A 19026-nucleotide genomic window follows, 5' to 3' on the forward strand; every position below is an offset into this window, starting at 1 on the left:
TAATCAAAGTACTGAGTATAAGAGCTGGAATGTTATGATGAGGTTGTATAAGGCATTGGTGAGGCCGAATCTGGAGTATTGTGTTCAGTTTTGGTCACCAAATTACAAGAAGGATATTAATAAGGTTGAAAGAGTGCAGAGAAGGTTTACAAGGATGTTGCCGGGACTTGAGAAACTCAGTTACAGAGAAAGGTTGAATAGGTTAGGACTTTATTCCCTGGAGCATAGAAGAATGAGGGGAGATTTGATAGAGGTATATAAAATTATGATGGGTATAGATAGAGTGAATGCAAGCAGGCTTTTTCCACTGAGGCAAGGGGAGAATAAAACCAGAGGACATGGGTTAAGGGTGAGGGGGCAAAAGTTTAAAGGGAACATAAGGGGGGGCTTCTTCACACAGAGTGGTGGGAGTATGGAATGAGCTGCCAGACGAGGTGGTAAATGCGGGTTCTTTTTTAACATTTAAGAATAAATTGGACAGATACATGGATGGGAGGTGTATGGAGGGATATGGTCCGTGTGCAGGTCAGTGGGACTAGGCAGAAAATGGTTCGGCATAGCCAAGAAGGGCCAAAAGGCCTGTTTCTGTGCTGTAGTTTCTATGGTTCTATGGTTCTATGGTTCTATGGAGGTGATGGAGTACTTGGTGACACAGGACAAGACGGGACAAAGCATGGTTTCATTAAGGAAAAATCTTGCCTGATGAACCTGTTGGAGATCTTTGAGGAGATTACAAGTAGGATAGATAAAGGGGATGCAATGAATGTTGTATATTCGGATTTTCAGAAGGCCTTTGACAAGGTGCTACACGGTTAAGAGTCCATGGTGTTACAGGAAAGTTACTAGCATGCTTGGAGCATTGGTTAATTGGTAGGAGGCAGCGAGTGAGAATAAAAGGATCCTTTTCTGGTTGGCTGCCAGTGACTAGTGGTGATCCACAGTGATTGGTGTTGGGACCGCTTCTTTTTATGCTGTATATAAATGATTTAGATGATGGAATAGATGGCTTTGTTGCCAAATTTGCAGATGATATGAAGGTTGGTGAAGGGGCAGGTAGTGTTGAGGAAACAGGAAGGCTGCAGAAGGACTTAGACAGATTAGGGGAATGGGCAAGAAAGTGGCAAATGAAATACAATGTTGGAAAATGCATGGTCATGCACTTTGATAGAAGAAATAAATGTTCAGACTATTTTCTACACAGGGAGAAAAATCTGAGGTGTAAAGGGACTTGGGAGTCCTTGAGCAGAATACCCTGAAGGTTAACTTGCAGGTTGAGTTGGTGGTGAGGAAGGCAAATGCCATGTTAGCATTCATTTGAAGAGGTCCAGAATACAAGAGCAGGGATGAAATGCTGAGGCTCTATAAGGCACTGGTGAAGCCTCAGCTTGAGTATTGTGAAGAATTTTGGGATGCTTATCTAAGAAAAGATGTGCTGGCATTGGAGAGGGTTCAGAGGAGGTTCACAAGGATGATGCCGGGAATGAAAGCGTTATCATATAAAGAACATTTGATGGCTCTGGGTCTGTACTCACTGGAATTCAGAAGAATGAGGGGGAATCTCATTGAAACCTTTCGAATGTTGGAAGACCGAGACAGAGTAGATGTGGAAAGGATGTTTCCCTTGGTGGGAGAGTCTAGGACAAGGGGGCACAGATTCAGGATAGAGGGCACACTTTCAAAACAGAGATGCAGAGAAATTTCTTTACCCAGCGGGTGGAGAATTTGTGGAATTTGTTATCACAGGCCGCTGCGGAGGTAGGCCATTGGGTGTATTTAAGGTGGAGATAGAGAGTTTCTTGATTGGGCATAGCATCAAAGGTTATGGGGAGAAGGCCAGAGAGTGGGGCTGAGGAGGGGGAGAAAAAGGATCAGCCATGGTTGAATGGTGGAGCAGACTCGAAGGGCCAAATGGTCTAATTGTACTCCTATGTCTTATGGTCTTATGGTAATACTGATACATTGGACTTTAGCTTCTCCTTCTCAAATTTTAGCGTGAATTCAATCATATTATGATCACTTGCTCCTCAGGGTTCTTTTTACCTTAAACTGCCTAATCTCTCACTCTCTCTCTAAATATAAATAAATATGTGTAAGGAATAGGGAGGGTGTGGTGGAGGGCTGTGGTGTGGTATTGGCCCTGAGAGATGTTGCATTGAAAAAGATGGAGTTCTGGTCATCCTCAGATCAATGTAGTCCAGGTTCTGCCGCAATGCTCCAAATGCAGCCATGTCTGGGCAATAATGAGGAGTCTTCCTTGTGGCACATGGGTAGTTATGGCCGTGGTGCCCAGTTGGATTTGCAAGAGATCAGGGAGCGATCATTCTGTATTATAAAATAAGTAATGCAAAAAGAGAGGGAAAATAGCAAGGTAGAATACATGTGTAGCCCCCCTGGCCACCCTCAGGGTCGCTCGGCTCGCTGTCGTCTAGGGAAACAGCCTCAGCCCCGGCAAACTGGATAATTCGTTTGTGTGGATGCTGTGTGAGGTACCCCACCCCGCCCAAACAACAGACAATACACCAGATGCAATTAAATGATGTACAGTTTATAGATATTACTGGAACTATATAATTAGAAGAGAATAAAATATAAAAGGAAAATAAAAGGCGCCACACTTATCAAAGTTCAATCTCTTCGTGCACAAAAACCGTTGGAGCTCAAGGACCTTCTTCTTCACCCTGCGACCCCCTCGGACCACCTCGACCGGCCGCCTGGGACCAACAACGGTGGTCGACCAGACGCTCCACACGAATCCGTCTCCGTCTCCTTGCCGAACGTCCCGCTCGGGGTCCAACCCCGTTAGCGGACTCACAGCACCTCATCCATCCTCTGTCTCGCTCTCCTGCCTTCTGCCCCAAAACCCCGCACATACAGTATCTTCAAATACACCAAAACCTTAACAACTATCCCAATTGGTTAATAACGTATTTCTTATCACCCTCTAAACCACAACAAGCTGCTAGCGCAAACTTCTCAGCGTTTAAGACAACAAAGCCGCATTCCCCAGATTAACATAACAAAGACGCCATTTTAATTAGCCTCCGCAGTAACATAAAAATCGAAACCCCCTTACACATGGGTTCAATGTCTATTCAGAAATTGGATGGCAGATGGGAAGAATTTAGTGTTGAAAAGTTGAGTGTGTGTCTTCAGGCTCCTGTACCTCCTTCCTGATAATAGTAATGGGAAGAGTCCATGTTCTGTGTGATGGGGGTCCTTAAAGATGGATGCCATCTTTTTGAGGCATTAACTTTTGAAGATGTCCTTGATAGAGATTAGTGCCCAAAATGGAGCTGGCTGAGTGTACAATTTCTGCTACTTTGTCCAATCTTGTGCAGTGGCCCCTCTATACCAGATGGTGATGTAACCAGTTCAGCTGGTAGCGCCAAATACTGTGGCCAAGAAAACAGCTGATAATACCTCTAGCAACACACATAAAAGTTGCTGGTGAATGCAGCAGGCCTGGCAGCATCTCTAGGAAGAGGTACAGTCGATGTTTCAGGCCGAGACCCTGAGTCCTGACTCACTTTGGAGGAGCTTGTCAATCATGTTTGGCACTTTTGTACAAGGCTGACTATTTTTTTTAAAAAACAAAACACAAAATGCTGGAGGATCTCAGCAGGTCAGGTAGCATCCATCTATGGACCGTAAGACATAGGAGTAGAATTAGGCCAATCCACCCATCAAGTCTGTTCAAGCATTCCATCGTGGTTGATTTATTATCCCTCTCAACCCCATTCTCCCTGTAACCTTTGGTGTCCTGACTAATCGAGAACCTATCAATCTCTGCTTTAAACATACCCAATGATTTGGTCTCCATAGCCATCTGTAGCAATGAATTCCACGGATTCACCACCCCCGGCAAAAGAGATTGCTCCTCATTTTTGTTCTAAAAGGGTGTCCTTCTATCTGAGGCTGTGCTCTCTGGTCCTAGACCACCCCCTCCCTCCAACCCCACTATAGGAAATATCCTCTCCATGTCCACTCTGTCTAGACCTTTAGATATTTGATAGGTTTCATTGAGATCCCTCCTCATTCTTTGAAATTCCAGTGTGAACAGGCCCAGAGCCATTAAATGCTCCTTTTACATTCACCCCTTCATTTCAACTTAATTGAAATTTAGACCTTGATCTGCAATGGGAGGGGATTAATTGTCAACATGTCAGGCCAAGATCCTTCATCAGGATCATCTGCATCTGCAGAATCTCAACAGAATAGATTCTGCAGATGCTGGAAATCCAGAGCAACACACACAACATGCTGAAGGATCTCAGCAGGTCAGTCAGCATCTGTGGAGAGGAGTAAACAGTTGAAGTCCTGATGTACGATCTCAGCCTGAAACATTAAATGTTTATTCCTCTGCAGAAATGCTATCTGACCTGCTGAGTTCCTCCAGCATTTTGCATCTGCAGGATCTCTACATCTTTTTTTTAAAAAAGATGGATATTGGATGGGAAGGAAAAAGTAAACTGTTTAATTTAGTACTGAAACTTAATTTTCAAAGCTCCTGAACCTCAACACTGAACTGATTCCACAGCCACTTTCAAGGAATCTTCAGCTCATGTTCTCAGTTATTTAAAACTTACATTCCTTTGCATATTGGTTGTTTGTCCGTCGTTGTTTATGTGTAGTTTTTAATTGAATCAGAATCAGGTTTATTATCACCGACGTGACGTGAAATTTGTTAACTTAGCAGCAGCAGTTCAATACATAATCTAGCAGAGAAAAAAAAACAAAATAAAACATAATAAATAAACAAGTAAATCAATTATGTATATTGAATAAATTATTTAAAAATGTGGAAAAACAGAAATACTGTATATGTAAAAAAAGTGAGGTAGAGTCCAAAGCTTCAAAGTCCATTCAGGAATCGGCTGACAGGTGAAGAAGCTGTTCCTGAATCGCTGAGTGTGTGCCTTCAGGCTTCTGTACCTCCTACCTAATGGTAACAGTGAGAAAAGGGCATGCCCTGGGTGCTGGAGGTCTTTAATAATGGACGCTGCTTTTGAGACACTGCCCCCTAAAGATGTCCTGGGTACTTAGTAGGCTAGAGCCCAAGATGAAGCTGACTAGATTTACAACCTTCTGCAGTTGCTTTCAGTCCTGTGCAGTAGCCCCTCCATACCAGACAGTGATGCAGACTGTCAGAATGCTCTCCCCGGTACAACTATAGAAGTTTTTGAGTGTATTTGTTGACATGCCAAATCTCTTCAAACTCCTAATAAAGTCTAGCCGCTGTCTTGCCTTCTTTATAACTACATCGATATGTTGGAACCAGGTTAGATCCTCAGAGATCTTGACACCCAGGAACTTGAAGCTGCTCACTCTCTCCACTTCTGATCCCTCTATGAGGATTGGTATGTGTTCCTTCGTCTTACCCTTCCTGAATTAAGTTTAATATCACCGGCGTACGTCGTGAAATCTGTTTTACAGCAGCAGTACATTGCAATACATAATAAAACTGCAAATAACAGTAAAGAAATATATATATATTGAAAAGTTAAGTAAGTAGTGCAATAAGAGGGGAAAGTAGTGAGGTAGTGTTCATGGGTTCAATGTCCTTTCAGCAATCTGATGACAGAGGGGAAAAAGCTGTTTCTGAAATGTTCAGGCTCCTGAACCTCCTCCCTGATGGCAGCAGTGAGAAGAGGCATGTCCTGAATAATGTGGGTTCTTAATGATGGATGCTGCCTTTTCGTGGCATCGACTTCATTGCCCTGAAATGTTCAGTGTGTGTATTCAGACTCCTGAACTTCCTCCCTGATGGCAGCAGTGAGAAGAGGCATGTTCTGAGTGATGGGGAGCCTCGTGCCCATGACAGAGCCGACTGAGTTCACAAGTTTCTGCAGCTTTTTCCGATCCTTTGCAGTGGCCCTCCATCCCTGACAGTGATGATTGCTGTCCACAGTGCATCTGTAATCTCTGGTATTTCTTTGTTCCACTGTAAATGCCTGCAAGAAAGTGAATCTCAGGGTAGTATATACATGCCTTGATAATAAATTTACTTTGAACTTTGGTTACCGCTGAAGTTAAGTATGACATTATAACGTAACAAACCCTGTCAGCTGCCTTTAACGTTAAAATATTCGATATGATTAAAGCCTCCTGATCAGTGTTATGTGGAGTTCTGTTCCACCCAAAGGCCTGGAACTGTTTTCTTTTGTCTACTGCAAACACAGCTGTAGTGTACTAACACAGGAACTAATGGCTTTGGAGGCACCAAACAAATCACCTATGCAAATTCATTGATACCCTGAAAGCTTTATCTGTCCTTTCTGTTGCCTGTATTAGAGTCATCACCAATTTCTAAATAGAGGAGATTTTGTAGATGCTGGAAATCCGAAGCAATATGCACAAAATGCTGGAGGAACTCAGCAGGTCAGGCTGCATCTATGGAAGCGAATGAACAGTCACCAGCACAGCTTATTGTTCACTAGAATAATGACTATGTAATAATGTTTATAAGATTCCCATTGAAGATGCATGTGTAGGTACAGTGAAATCAAAAGCAATGCACTGGGCAGAACACCAAGAGTGTTTACTGCTTATCAACGAAGGTACTTACCTGGCTTTAGGGTCATTCGTAAGGCCAGTGATGTTGTGGGGATGGAACTGGACTCTATGACGGTGATGTCTGAAAAGAGGATGCTGTCCAAGTTGCATGCCATCTTGGACAATGTCTCCCATCCACTACATAATGTACTGGTTGGGCACAGGAGTACATTCAGCCAGAGACTCATTCCACCGAGATGCAGCACAGAGCGTCATAGGAAGTCATTCCTGCCTGTGGCCATCAAACTTTACAACTCCTCCCTTGGAGGGTCAGACACCCTGAGCCAATAGGCTGGTCCTGGACTTATTTCCATCTGGCGTAATTTACATATTATTTAATTATTATTTGTTTTATATTGCTATATTTATACTCTATTCTTGGTTGGTGCAACTGTAACAAAACCCAATTTCCCTTGAGATCAATAAAGTATGACTATGACTTATTCCTCTCTATAGATGCTGCCTGACCTGCTGAATTCCTCCAGCATTGCATGTTATTTAGTGCTTTCTAAATGATCCAAACATGGGTTTCCCTCAGCCACAACCTTCCATTGTATCGCTGACATTTCCTGCACATCTGCCCTTTCTCTCTTCTCCTCCTCTCAGAGCAAGGAACTAGCTTAAAAGTTGCTCCAGCTTTTTGTCTGTGTTACCTGGTGTTAGTTTCTTAAGGAATGGGAATGGTTCCACAACAAGTAATTAGAACTGCCTTCCAGATGCCAAGGAGGTATACAGAATACAGAAAGGTGCTGGAAAAGTTCCAGTAACATCACAAAGGATCCCATCCACCCTGGTCATGGACCTTGTCCCACTCCCATCAGGGAGGAGGCTACGTAGCATCCACACCAGGACCACCAGACTCAAAAACAGTTACTTTCCCCAAGCAGCAAGGCTGATCAACACCTCCACCCACTAACCCACCCAACCACCACTACTTTATCGTTTCCTGTCAGCTACCTTGTAGGATTTTGTGAATAAAACATGCCAGAGTCCTTTTATGTGCTGAACAAAAGCTACAGCCTTTTATTTCCATTACCAACACACCAAATTTAAGACACCATCTCTTAAAGTGAACGCAATTTAATGTTGGTGTTTTTGAATTATGTAGAAGTGTTTCTATTATGAACAATATATGTTATCTGTCACCATTACCCTATATCCTTATGTACAGATACTCCTGTACCTAGTGTCACTTCATGGATATGCAATCATAAGACCATAAGATGTAGGAGCAGAATTGGGCCATTTGGCCCATCAAGTCTGCTCCACCATTTCATCATGGCTGATCCATTTTTCCTCTTAGCCCCAAACTCCTACCTTTCTCCCGTATCCTTTCATGCCCTGACTAATCAGGAATTTATTGACCTCTTCCTGAAATATACGTAAAGACTTAACCCCCACAGCTGCCTGTAGCAGAGAATTCCACAGATTCACCACTCTCTGGCTAAAGAAATTCCTCCTCATCTCTGTTCTAAAAGAACACTCCTCTATACTGAGGCTGTGTCCTCTGGTCTTAGACACTCTCACCATAAGAAACAACCTCACCACATTGACTCTATCAAGGCCTTTCACCATTCGATAGGTTTCAATGAGGTCACCCCTCATTCTTCTGAATTCTAGTGAATACAGGTCAAGAGCCGTCAAACGCTCTTCATATGACAAGCTGTTCAATCCTGGAATCATTTTTATGAACCTCCTTTGAATCTTCTCCAGTTTCAGCACATCCTCTCTCAGATAAAGGGCCCAAAACTGCTCACAATACTCTGAGGCCTCACCAGTGCTTTATAACGTCTCAACATTACATTCTTGCTTTTATATGCTGGTCCTCTTGACATTGCATTTGCCTTCCTCACCAGACTCAAACTGCAAATGAACCTTTAGGGAATCCTGCACAAGGACTCCCAGGTGCCTTTGTGCATCAGAGTTTTGTATTTTCTCTCCATTAAGAAAATAGCCAACCCTTTCATTTCTTCTACCAAGGTACATGACCATATGCTTCCCAACCCTGTATTCTATCTGCCACTTCTTTGCCCATTCTCCCAATTTGTCTAAGTCCTTCTGTAGCCTCTCTACCTCCTCAAAACTACCTGCCCCTCCATCTATCTTCATATCATCTGCAACTTTACAACAAAGCCATCAATTCCATCATCCCAAGTCATTGACATATAATGTAAAAATAATCGGTCCCAACACAGACCCCTGTGGAACACCCCTGGTCACCAACAGCAAACCAGAAAAGACTCCCTTTACTACCACTCTTTGCCAAACAGCCACTGCTTTATCCATGCTAGAATCTTTTCTGTAATACCATATTAAGCTGCCTCATTTAAGGCATAGGTTAATAGATTCTGGATTGGTCAGGGCATGAAAGGATATAGGGAGAAGGCAGGAGATTAGGGCTGAGGTAAAAATTGGATCAGCCAAGAAGAAATGGTGGAGCAGGCTTGATGGGTTAAATGGCCTAATACTGCTCCGATGTCTAATGGTCTTACGTGTGGCACCTTTTCAAAGGCCTTCTGAAAATCCTTTACAGTAAGTCTACATTTGTAAGCCAGTCTAATGTATTTCTATTTACTGAGTTTTTATTGTGTTCTTTATGCTTATTGTGTTGTTTGTGCTGTGTTGGATCCAGAGTAGCAACCATATTGTTCTTTACATTCATGTACTGAAGAGACGATAAACAATATTCAATTGTGGAAGAACCTTGCGTTGAGTTAGTGCCTTTACTGTTTTAACTTCCTTTCTAAGTCATCCGGAGGAGGCACTGAAAATGATTGCTGATTGTTTTCACACAGTTCAATCAGTCTGTGAGCAATGAGCTGAATGAGGGAACTTCGTTCTGCCTTTGTACTGACAGCCAACTGCATATTCGCCAAGTCTTCCACTCCGAGGCTTCTAGCAAGGTACTCTCTGCATTCCATTTACAAATACCCGCACACCCCTGAGAAAAGAAACATGTGTATCCAACGACTTACAATGGCTTCCCTTTTTGACACAATTTGAACTGAAACTATATGACAGCATGGAGACCAAGTCACTGGGTATATTTAAAGCAGAGGTTGATAGGTTCTTGATTAGTCGATATGTCAAAGGTTACGGGGAGAAGGCTGGAGAATGGGGTTGAGGGGGATAGTAAATCAGCTATGATGGAATGGCAGAGCAGACTCAATGGGCCAAATGGCAAAACTTTTGTTCCTCTGTCTTATGGCCTTATCTCATACTTGTTTAATTACTTTTAGGATTGTATTTGGTTTTTAAATAAATCTTGAAAACTTAACATTTAAAGAGTTTTTTTTAATTATAAGAATTGCAGGAAAATACAGGAGAGATGCCAATGGTTTTTAACACTCAAGAGTGTGGTTGGTCTGGGGAACCCGCTACCGGGGTGAGAGGTGACTTGACGTATCAAATGATATAGAGCGTATATCAAGAGGACATCCAGAGACTTTTCCCAGAGAGTCAATGGCTAAAACATACCTTCAGGTGGTTGGCAGAACGTATAGGGGGATGTCAGGGGCAGGATTTTTAGACATCTTGCCAGGGTTGTGGTAGAGACAGATACGTTAGGGATATTTTAAGAGACTCAGATAGGCACACGAATGATAGAAAAATGGAGAGCTGAGAACTATGTAGGAGGGAACATCTAGGAGTAAGTTAAAATGTCAGCATAAAATAGAGAGCCAAAGGGCCTGCACAGTGCTATAATGAGACCATAAGACATAAGAGCAGAATTAGGCCATTTGACCCATCGAGTCTGCTCCCCCATTCAATCATGGCTGATCTTTTTTCCCCCTCCTCAGCCCCACTCCCCAGACTTCTCCCTGTAACCTTTGATGCCAAGTCCAATCAGGAACCTATCAATCTCTGCCTTAAGTACACCCAAGGACCTGGCTGCCACCACTGCCTGTGGTAATAACTTCCACAAATTCACCACCCTCTGGCTAAAGAAATTTCTCCGCACCTGTTTTAAATGGACATCCCTCTATCCTGAGGCTGTGCCCTCTTGCCCTAGACTCCCCCACCATGGGAAACAACCTTTCCACATCTCCTCTGTCTAAGCCTTTCAACATTCAAAAGTTTTCAATGAGATCCTCCCTAATCCTTCAAAATTCCAGCAAGTACAGACCCAGAGCTATCAAATGTTCCTCATATGATAACCCTTTCATTCCTGGAATCATCCTTGTGAACTTCCTCTGAAACCTCTCCAATACCAGCACATTGTCTCTTAGATAAGGAGCCCAAAATTGTTCAGAATACTCAAGGTGAGGCCTCACAAGAGCCTTAAAAAGCTTCAGTATCACACCCCTGCTCTTGTATTCTAGATCTCTTGAAATGAATGCTAACATTGCATTTGCCTTCCTCACCACTGACTCAACCTGAAAGCAAACCGTTAGGATGTTCTGCACAAGGACTCTCAAGTCCCTTTGCATCTTCGATTTCAGCATTTTCCAACACAATATTTCATTAGCCACTCTCTTGCCCATTCCCCTAATCTGTCTAAGTCCTTCTACAGCCTACCTGTTTCCTCAACACTACCTGCCCCTCCACTAATCTCTGTATCATCTGTAAACTTGGCAACAAAGCCATCTATTCCATCATCTAAATCACTGACGTACAGCATAAAAAGAAGTAGTTCCAACACAGCCCCCTGTGGAATACCACTAGTCACTGGCAGCCAACCAGAAAAGAACATTTTATTCCCACTCACTGTCTCCTACCAATCAGCCAATGCTCTAACCATGTTTGTAACTTTCCTGTAATATCATAGGCTCTCAACTTGGTAAGCAGCCTCATGTGTGGCACCTTATCAAAGACATTATGAAACTCCAAATATACAACCCCCACTGCATCCCATTTATCTATCCTATATGTAATCTCCTTAAAGAATTCCAACAGAATTCCAAGATTTTCCCTTAAGAAAACCATGCTGACATTGTCCTATCTAGTCTTGTGTCACCAAGTACTCCATAACCTCATCCTTAACAATTAACTCTAACACCTTCCCAACCACAGAGGTCAGGCTAACTGGTCTATAATTTCCTTTCTGCTACCCTCCTCCTTTCTTAAAGAGTGGAGTGCCATTTGCAATTTTCCAGTCCTCTGACACCATGATTCCAATGATTTTTGAAAGATCATTACTAATGCCTCCACAATCTCCACTGCTATCTCTTTCAGAACCCTAGGGTGCAGTTCATCTGGCCCAGGTGACTTATGTACCCTTAGGTCTTTCAGCTTTTTGAGCACCTTCTCCCTTGTAATAGTAACTGCACTCACTTCTCTTCCCTCATACCCTTCAAGATCAGGCACACTGCTAGTGTCTTGCACGGTGAAGACTGATGCAAAATATTCATTTAGTTCATCTGTCATCTCCTTGTCCCCTGTATTATTTCTTCTGCCTCATTTTCCAGTGGTCCTTTATCCACTCTCATCTGTCTTTTGCTATTTATGTACTTGAAAAAGCCTTTACTATCTACTTTGATATTCTTTGCTTGATATTTCTTCTTTTCCCCCTTAATGATTCTTTTAGTTGATCTCTGTAGTGTTTTAGGAGCATCCCAATCCTCTGTCTTCCCACTATTTTTTTCTTTGTTATATGCTGTCTCTTTTGTTTTTACATTAGCATTGACTTCCTAGTCAGCCACAGTTGTACTATTTTGCCATTTGATTATTTCTTTGTTTTTGGAATATATCTATCCTTCACCTTCCTCATTTTTCCCAGAAACTCACACCATTGTTGCTCTGCTATCATCCCTGCCAGCATCTCCTTCCAATTTACTTTGGCTAACTCCTCTCTCATACCACTGTAATTTCCTTTACTCCACTGAAATACTGCTATGTCAGACTTGACTTTCTCCCTATCAAATTTCAAGTTGAACTCAATCATATTGTGATCACTGCCTCCTAAGAGTTCTTTTACCTTAAGCTCCCTAATCACCTCCAGTTCATTACATAACATTCAATTCAGTATAGCTGATCCCCTACTAGGCTCAACGACAAACTGCTCTAAAAAGCCATCTCATAGGCATCGAATAAACTCACACTCTTGAGATCCAATACCAACCTGATTTTCCCAATCGACCTGTATGTTGAAATCTTCCATGACTATCATATTGCTCTTTTGACCTGCCTTTTCTATTTCCCATTGTAATCTGTGGTCCACATCCCAGCTATTGTTGGAAGGCCTGTATATAACTGCCATCAGGGTCCTTTTACTCTTGCAGTTTCTTAACTCAACCTACTAAGATTCAACATCTTCTGGTCCTATGTCACATGTTTCTGCCATGTTCTAAGTTCGATCAAGAAAAGCAGCCAACTGTTGTTTCTCACTTTTGCACCAACATTAAGGGTAATCTGAAAAATCACAGTCCTGATTAACTTTTGAGATATAAACATGCTTTTCATTTCTCCGACAGAATATTACGTTGCCAGAGTGCTTCTATTCCTTTTTTGATCTGCAAAAAGAATTCAGGAAATGCTGCCCAGATGCTCTGAACCTTCATGAAATTGATCTCAACGTTATGTCAAATTGTATCCTTTACAATGTTTTCTTTTCCCCCTTTGCGAAGGGGGAAGGCCATGGTTTTGTTTCAGTAAGTAGAGTATCTCCAGTGTTTGTGGTTTAAAGTTACCCCTCGAGACCAAAATAATTCCAGGCTAATAATGCAACACCAGTCAATAGGGAGGTTTCTGAAGGTTGTTATAGGTGGGGGTGTAATGGGGTTAAGCTCCCGCTACCTATTAAATGCTCCCAATGACGTGTGTCTCAAGTAGCCTCTGACAACCAAGTCCAGCCCCTGGCCTTCACATGTGGCTTAGCTACTAAGCCCAGCAGAACTGCTTCTACTGACAGGAGAAGGAGCAAAGTTCGGTTACTGGCACCTTAAAATCAGACACTTTGAGCAGATTGGTCTCGTCAGCCTTGGTTGGAACATCAATTAGGAGAAGAAAACTCTGACCTCAAACCTCCTCTGCCTTGCAATATACCCATTCATAGAGGAGGGTTCAGAAGTAAACCCGAAGAAAAATCTTGAGGTGGAATCCCCAAGACAGTCCCATGTTGAGTTCAACATTGACTGTCAACTCCTGTGACGTTGGTGCTGAACTGTATCAGTCTCTGGCATTTATTTGGCTATATCATCTGTGTGGAGAGGGGGAGCCTGCTGCATAGGCAACGGGCTTGCTCTCCATATTGTACTGCCCTGGCTTGCATATTGACTGATGGTGACAATGTAGCCAGCTAGGACGACCAATGGAAGGAGTCTTGAAGTCAATAGGGGACAGGGTATGTGATTGTTGTCAATCAGGGGTTGCTGCAATGCAGTAGAATTGGGCATGTATTATTGAAGGTCACATGCTGCAACCGGGAGTCACTAAGGGACGCGGGACGTCACAGGGCATCACTGAAGGACACTCTGCGTTAAGGTGAATGTTTATTTTTTGCTTACAAGCAAATAATGACCTGAAACAAACTTTGTGACCATACATCACCTGACTGAACAAATTTTTCTTGCTCCTTCTCCCATAAACACAGTGAAACCAAATCAGACGTACCTTATCTTCATTCTAAATTTATACCACTATGCAAATGTTTGAACTACTGTTTTGCTTGAAGGCAAAATTCACTGAATATTAAATATTCTATATATAATGAGTATTCAGTGAAGGGCACACCACTGGGTTCAGGAAATGTTATTACCCTGCAACCATCAGGCTCCTGAACCAGCATGGATAACTTCACTCACCTCAACACTGAAACGGTTCCACAACCTACACACTCACGTCCAAGAACTCTACAACCCATGTTCTTAGTGTTATTAATCTCTATTTGATCTCTGGTTTTAGACTCCCTCGCTATAGGAAGCATCCTCCCTACATCCACTCTATCTAGGCCTTTCACTATTCGATAGGTTTCAATGAGGTTTCATCTCCCCCCTCATTTTTCTAATCTGCAGTGAGTACAGACCCAGAGCTATCAAACACTCCACATACTTACATTCTCAGAATCATTCTCGTCTTACCTGCCTGTCCTAATGCTGCATAAGTTCTTCTCAGGTTTCCAGTCAGGTCAAGGTGTCAATTTTAGCCAACGTTTTGATGACAAACTCTGCCATCTTCATCAGGGATGATGCCTAGGCATGTCTAGTCTGGTGGTATATATATTCAACTCCCGTCATTTGTCCCTCCTGATTGGTTAGATCTCAACCAATCAGGTTTCCGCTTATTTAAAATCTTATGCCAGTTCTTTCTTACAGCAAGACTTCATCTTTATTTTCTTCTTCTTTAGTCTTATTTCAATGGCTTCCTTTACCAGGCGATCCCAAAGCCCCTTGGCTACTGTGCTGATCCCTCTGTTGGGGACTGTGAGCATCACACTTGGCTGACTTTGTGAAAACAATAGCCAACATCCAGCTGACCCTGGAGGATGTCAGTTTTGTCGTGGTGTCCTTGTTCACGAGAGTTCCCATTAAGGACGCTTTGGTCTTCCTGTGGTCAAGGTTTGATAAGGATACCATTGACCTTCTTGAACACACGCTTACATCAACGTACTTCCTCTCAAAGGGGGACTACTATGAACAAACGAGTGGCGTGGCCATGGGGTCACCCTTGTTGCTGGCTATTGCTAACTTCTACATGGTGGACTTTGAGGAGAGGGCGCTAAGTTCATCACCCTTACACCCCAAATGCTTCTTCAGATATCTGTGACACCTTTGGTGTGTGGCCACATGGACTCCAGGCACTCCAACAGTTCCATGACCATCTGAAGTTCAAATCCCAGCTATGTGGCTCAAAGATGACCAGGGACTCAGGACGATTGCCGTTTACAGGAGTCCCTGTGAATGCAGAGCAACGTATATCGGACAGACGGGGCGCATGATGGAAACCTGCATCAAGGAGAGTAGGTGGTGTATTCGCTTGTAGCAGAATATTCCTTCCACAGTGACCACAGGATTGACTTTGACGGCACAGACCTACTGTGCTGTTCCAATGGCTTTTGAGATCACCTGGTGAAGGAAGTCATTGAAATAAGACCAGAGAATAAGAATCTCAACAAAGTCGAAGGTCTCGCTTTAAGTAAGAACTGGAAAATGATTTTAAATAAGGTGGAACAGCAGAGACCTGATTGGTTGAGGACTAACCAATCACGAGGGCCAGGCATCATCCCTGAGGAAGATGGCAGAGTTTGTCATTGAAACATCGGTTAAAATCGACACCTGGACCCGGCTGGAAGCCCAAGACGAGTTTATGCGTTATATGCACCAGGAAAATACTAGATCCTTTTTCTGCTCACAATACTGACAGTGGGGTTGAGAGGGAAAAATAGATCAGCCTGATAGAATGGCGGAGCAGACACAATGGGCTGAATGGCCTGATTGTGCTCCAGGTGGTCTTATGATATATCTCTGAAGTAAAAGTTCAAAAGAGAAAAACATTTTCTTAGTTGGAGCAGATTGTAACCAAGTAGTTTTTGGATTACTTAGTAAGACATTAACTGCTTTATGAGCATGGAAAAATAGGTAAAAGTTAATGGGGTAATTTAGAACTCTTAGAGGAGCTTTGCTTGTTTGTAAGTGAATGATTAAGTCTTGCAGGTTGCAGTGATGATCAATATACTTATCAACCATAAACAAGGGGCGGGGGTTGGGGTTAGCAGAGCAACTGAAGGTACATCAATTACTGGCTAAAGACTTTTTTAAGAGAATTCATGTTCTGTCTCGGTAGCCTCCAACCTGATGGCATGAACATTGATTTTTTTTTCAGCTTCCAGTAATTTTCCCCTTGCCCAACCATCTTCTTAAATTTCCCCACTCAGGTCTCTTCCCTCTTCTCCTAACCTGCATATTACCACCACCTCCATCCCCCAGTGCCCCATCTCCTTCCCTTTCTCCCATGATCCATGCTGCTCTCCTATCAGATTCCTCCTTCTCCAGCTCTTTGCCCTTTCCACCTATCACCTCCCAGTTTCTCACTTCATCCCCTCCCTCATCCACCTGGCTCCACCTATCACCTCCCAGCTTCTCACTTCATCCCCCTCCCTCATCCACCTGGCTCCACCTATCACCTCCCAGCTTCATTCCCCTCCCTCATCCACCTGGCTCCACCTATCACCTCCCAGTTTCTCACTTCATCCCCTCCCTCATCCACCTGGCTCCACCTATCACCTCCCAGCTTCTCACTTCATCCCCTCCCTCATCCACCTGGCTCCACCTATCACCTCCCAGCTTCTCACTTCATCCCCTCCCTCATCCACCTGGCTCCACCTATCACCTCCCAGCTTCATCCCCCTCCCTCATCCACCTGGCTCCACCTATCACCTCCCAGCTTCTCACTTCATCCCCCTCCCTCAACCACCTGGCTCCACCTATCACCTCCCAGCTTCTCACTTCATCCCCCTCCCTCATCCACCTGGCTCCACCTATCACCTCCCAGTTTCTCACTTCATCCCCTCCCTCATCCACCTGGCTCCACCTATCACCTCCCAGCTTGCACTCTTCCTTATTACTCTCATTTCATCTCCCTCCCTTCCCAGTCCCGATGAAGGGTCTCGGCCCAGAACATCAACTGTTTATTCCTCTCCATAGATACTGCCTGACCTGCTGAGTTCCTCCAGCATTTTGCGTGTGTTAATCTGGATGCCAGCATCTGCAGAATGCCCTGTGTTTAAGAGAACATATTCATCAGTGCTGAGCCAAGATCTAAAGAAATAACTTTTAATAAAAAATCTCAAGATGCTTCACAGTATTATTGACACAAGGAATTACTTGAGCAAGTGCACAAGCAGAGTGCTGGAGAAAAGTTTAGACTTATTTGGTGAAGCAGTTAAAATCTGAGGCTTTTAAACATCATGAATTAAGCATGACCATGAGTTTAGGAAGTTGAAGTTGGAGTTCAGGTTTAGTTATCATTCGACCATAAATGGATACAGCCAAACGATACAGCGTTCCTCTGAGGCCAAGGTGCAAAACACATTACGAGCAGCACACAGCGCACTGCACATAACACAAATACCACATATGGGTACAATAGCAGAACACACAGAGTCAGAAAGAAAAAATATATAGCGAGTCTCTAACTGGCATGACTGTAGTTGTTCTGGTCCAGTTTGTTCTTCCACCAAGTGAACAGCGGAGGGGCCAGCTCCCAACCCGGCACCGATTTCTGCGTGCCCACAGAGGCCTCTCCACACCCCCTTGGTGCCTCCTTCCCGACAGGTGACTGGAAGACTAGGAATGGTTGGGACTTTGAATTTGGAAATCAAGATCCCAGCTCTGTAAATGAGGGCAACAGGTAACCAAAGGCAGAAAAAGTTTTTACCTAATTTGGTGTACCATTGTTTAGTGAGTGCAGTTCAAAGTATGTATCCAGCGTGTTACTATGTATGACCTTGAGCTCCAATTACTCGTGGGCATTCACTGTAGATGCTAAGGAACACAATGGAATTAATGGAAAACTAACTCATACAGCCAATGTGCAAGAGAAGACAAGCTGCACTGATTGCTGACCATGCAACCTCAGTGCAAGCCACCGCAAGAAAACTGCAGACTCTGGCACAAACTTGCGTTCTCCATCGAGGTCTCAGTTCAGATTTAGTTGTTTCGTTCTTTTTTTTAGGTTCGTAGGGATGGTTTTGGGGACAAAGAGGGGAGTCAGGGATCAGATAAGAGCTTAGGGACTGGGATATGTGGGGAATTAGCAGTCAGGTCGGAGTCCAAGCCTCTGTTCCGGATCGGATTCTAAGTTTAAGCTTCTGTATTGGATGTTGGGCTGACAGATCAGTGCGAACGAGGGCTGGTGCCTTCACCCCCCACCGGGTTGTGGCGTTGTCGGTGAATTCTGGAGTCAGATCTGGTGACCCATTGGACTGACGATTCAGTGACACCGATGTTTGAGACCTGGTGGTCGGGGTCCCGCGTTCAGTAATTGAGGCCTAGCATTTGGTGATCGACGCCCGAGGGTAGGATTGGAAGTCGAGGCCTATTGGCTGAAGCCTGAGTCTGTGAATCTCTGCGAGTCCTCTGGGGATGTCTTGGTCCAGTATCTGAGGATCAGAGTCCGATGCTGATGACGGGGTGAAGTTCTGTGTGTGTAGGAACAGGACTTGTTTTGCTGTTGCCACTTTCTTACTTGTTGTTTTGTGGTGTTCTGCCAAGCCTGGTGGGGATGCTCTGCTGACACCATGACAACCCCAGCACAGCTTCGGGTGTGTAGGCTGTTAATACAAACAACGCTTTTCATTGTATGTTTCAATATACACGTCATAACATAAATTCGGGTGTGCAGGCTGCTAATGCAAACAATGCTTTGTATGTTTTGATGTACAGGTGATAGTATACATTTGAATGATAGAAGTACCCAATTCCTTCTACCATCCAGTTCGTATGACGTGGGTGATCACGGTCTTTCCATGACCAAGATTGTTCTTGCAATTTTTTCTATAGAAGTGGTTTGTCATTGTCTTCTTCTGGGCAGTGTCTT

The 19026-nt window shown here is 43.7% G+C and overlaps 1 protein-coding gene across 3 annotated transcripts in view; it reads left to right on the forward strand.

The window, feature by feature from the left end:
- Positions 1–19026, forward strand: part of esrp1 (epithelial splicing regulatory protein 1) — a 101928-nt gene that overhangs the window by 5902 nt on the left and 77000 nt on the right. For all 3 annotated transcript variants that reach the window (XM_063042500.1, XM_063042511.1, XM_063042506.1), the window contains exons 3-4: positions 9348–9455; positions 12966–13080. In XM_063042500.1, coding sequence (XP_062898570.1) covers positions 9348–9455; positions 12966–13080 — 223 coding nt within the window. The remainder of the gene's footprint in view (positions 1–9347; positions 9456–12965; positions 13081–19026) is intronic.

This window comes from Mobula hypostoma, chromosome 1 (assembly GCF_963921235.1).
Source record: "Mobula hypostoma chromosome 1, sMobHyp1.1, whole genome shotgun sequence".
NCBI lineage: Eukaryota > Metazoa > Chordata > Chondrichthyes > Myliobatiformes > Myliobatidae > Mobula > Mobula hypostoma.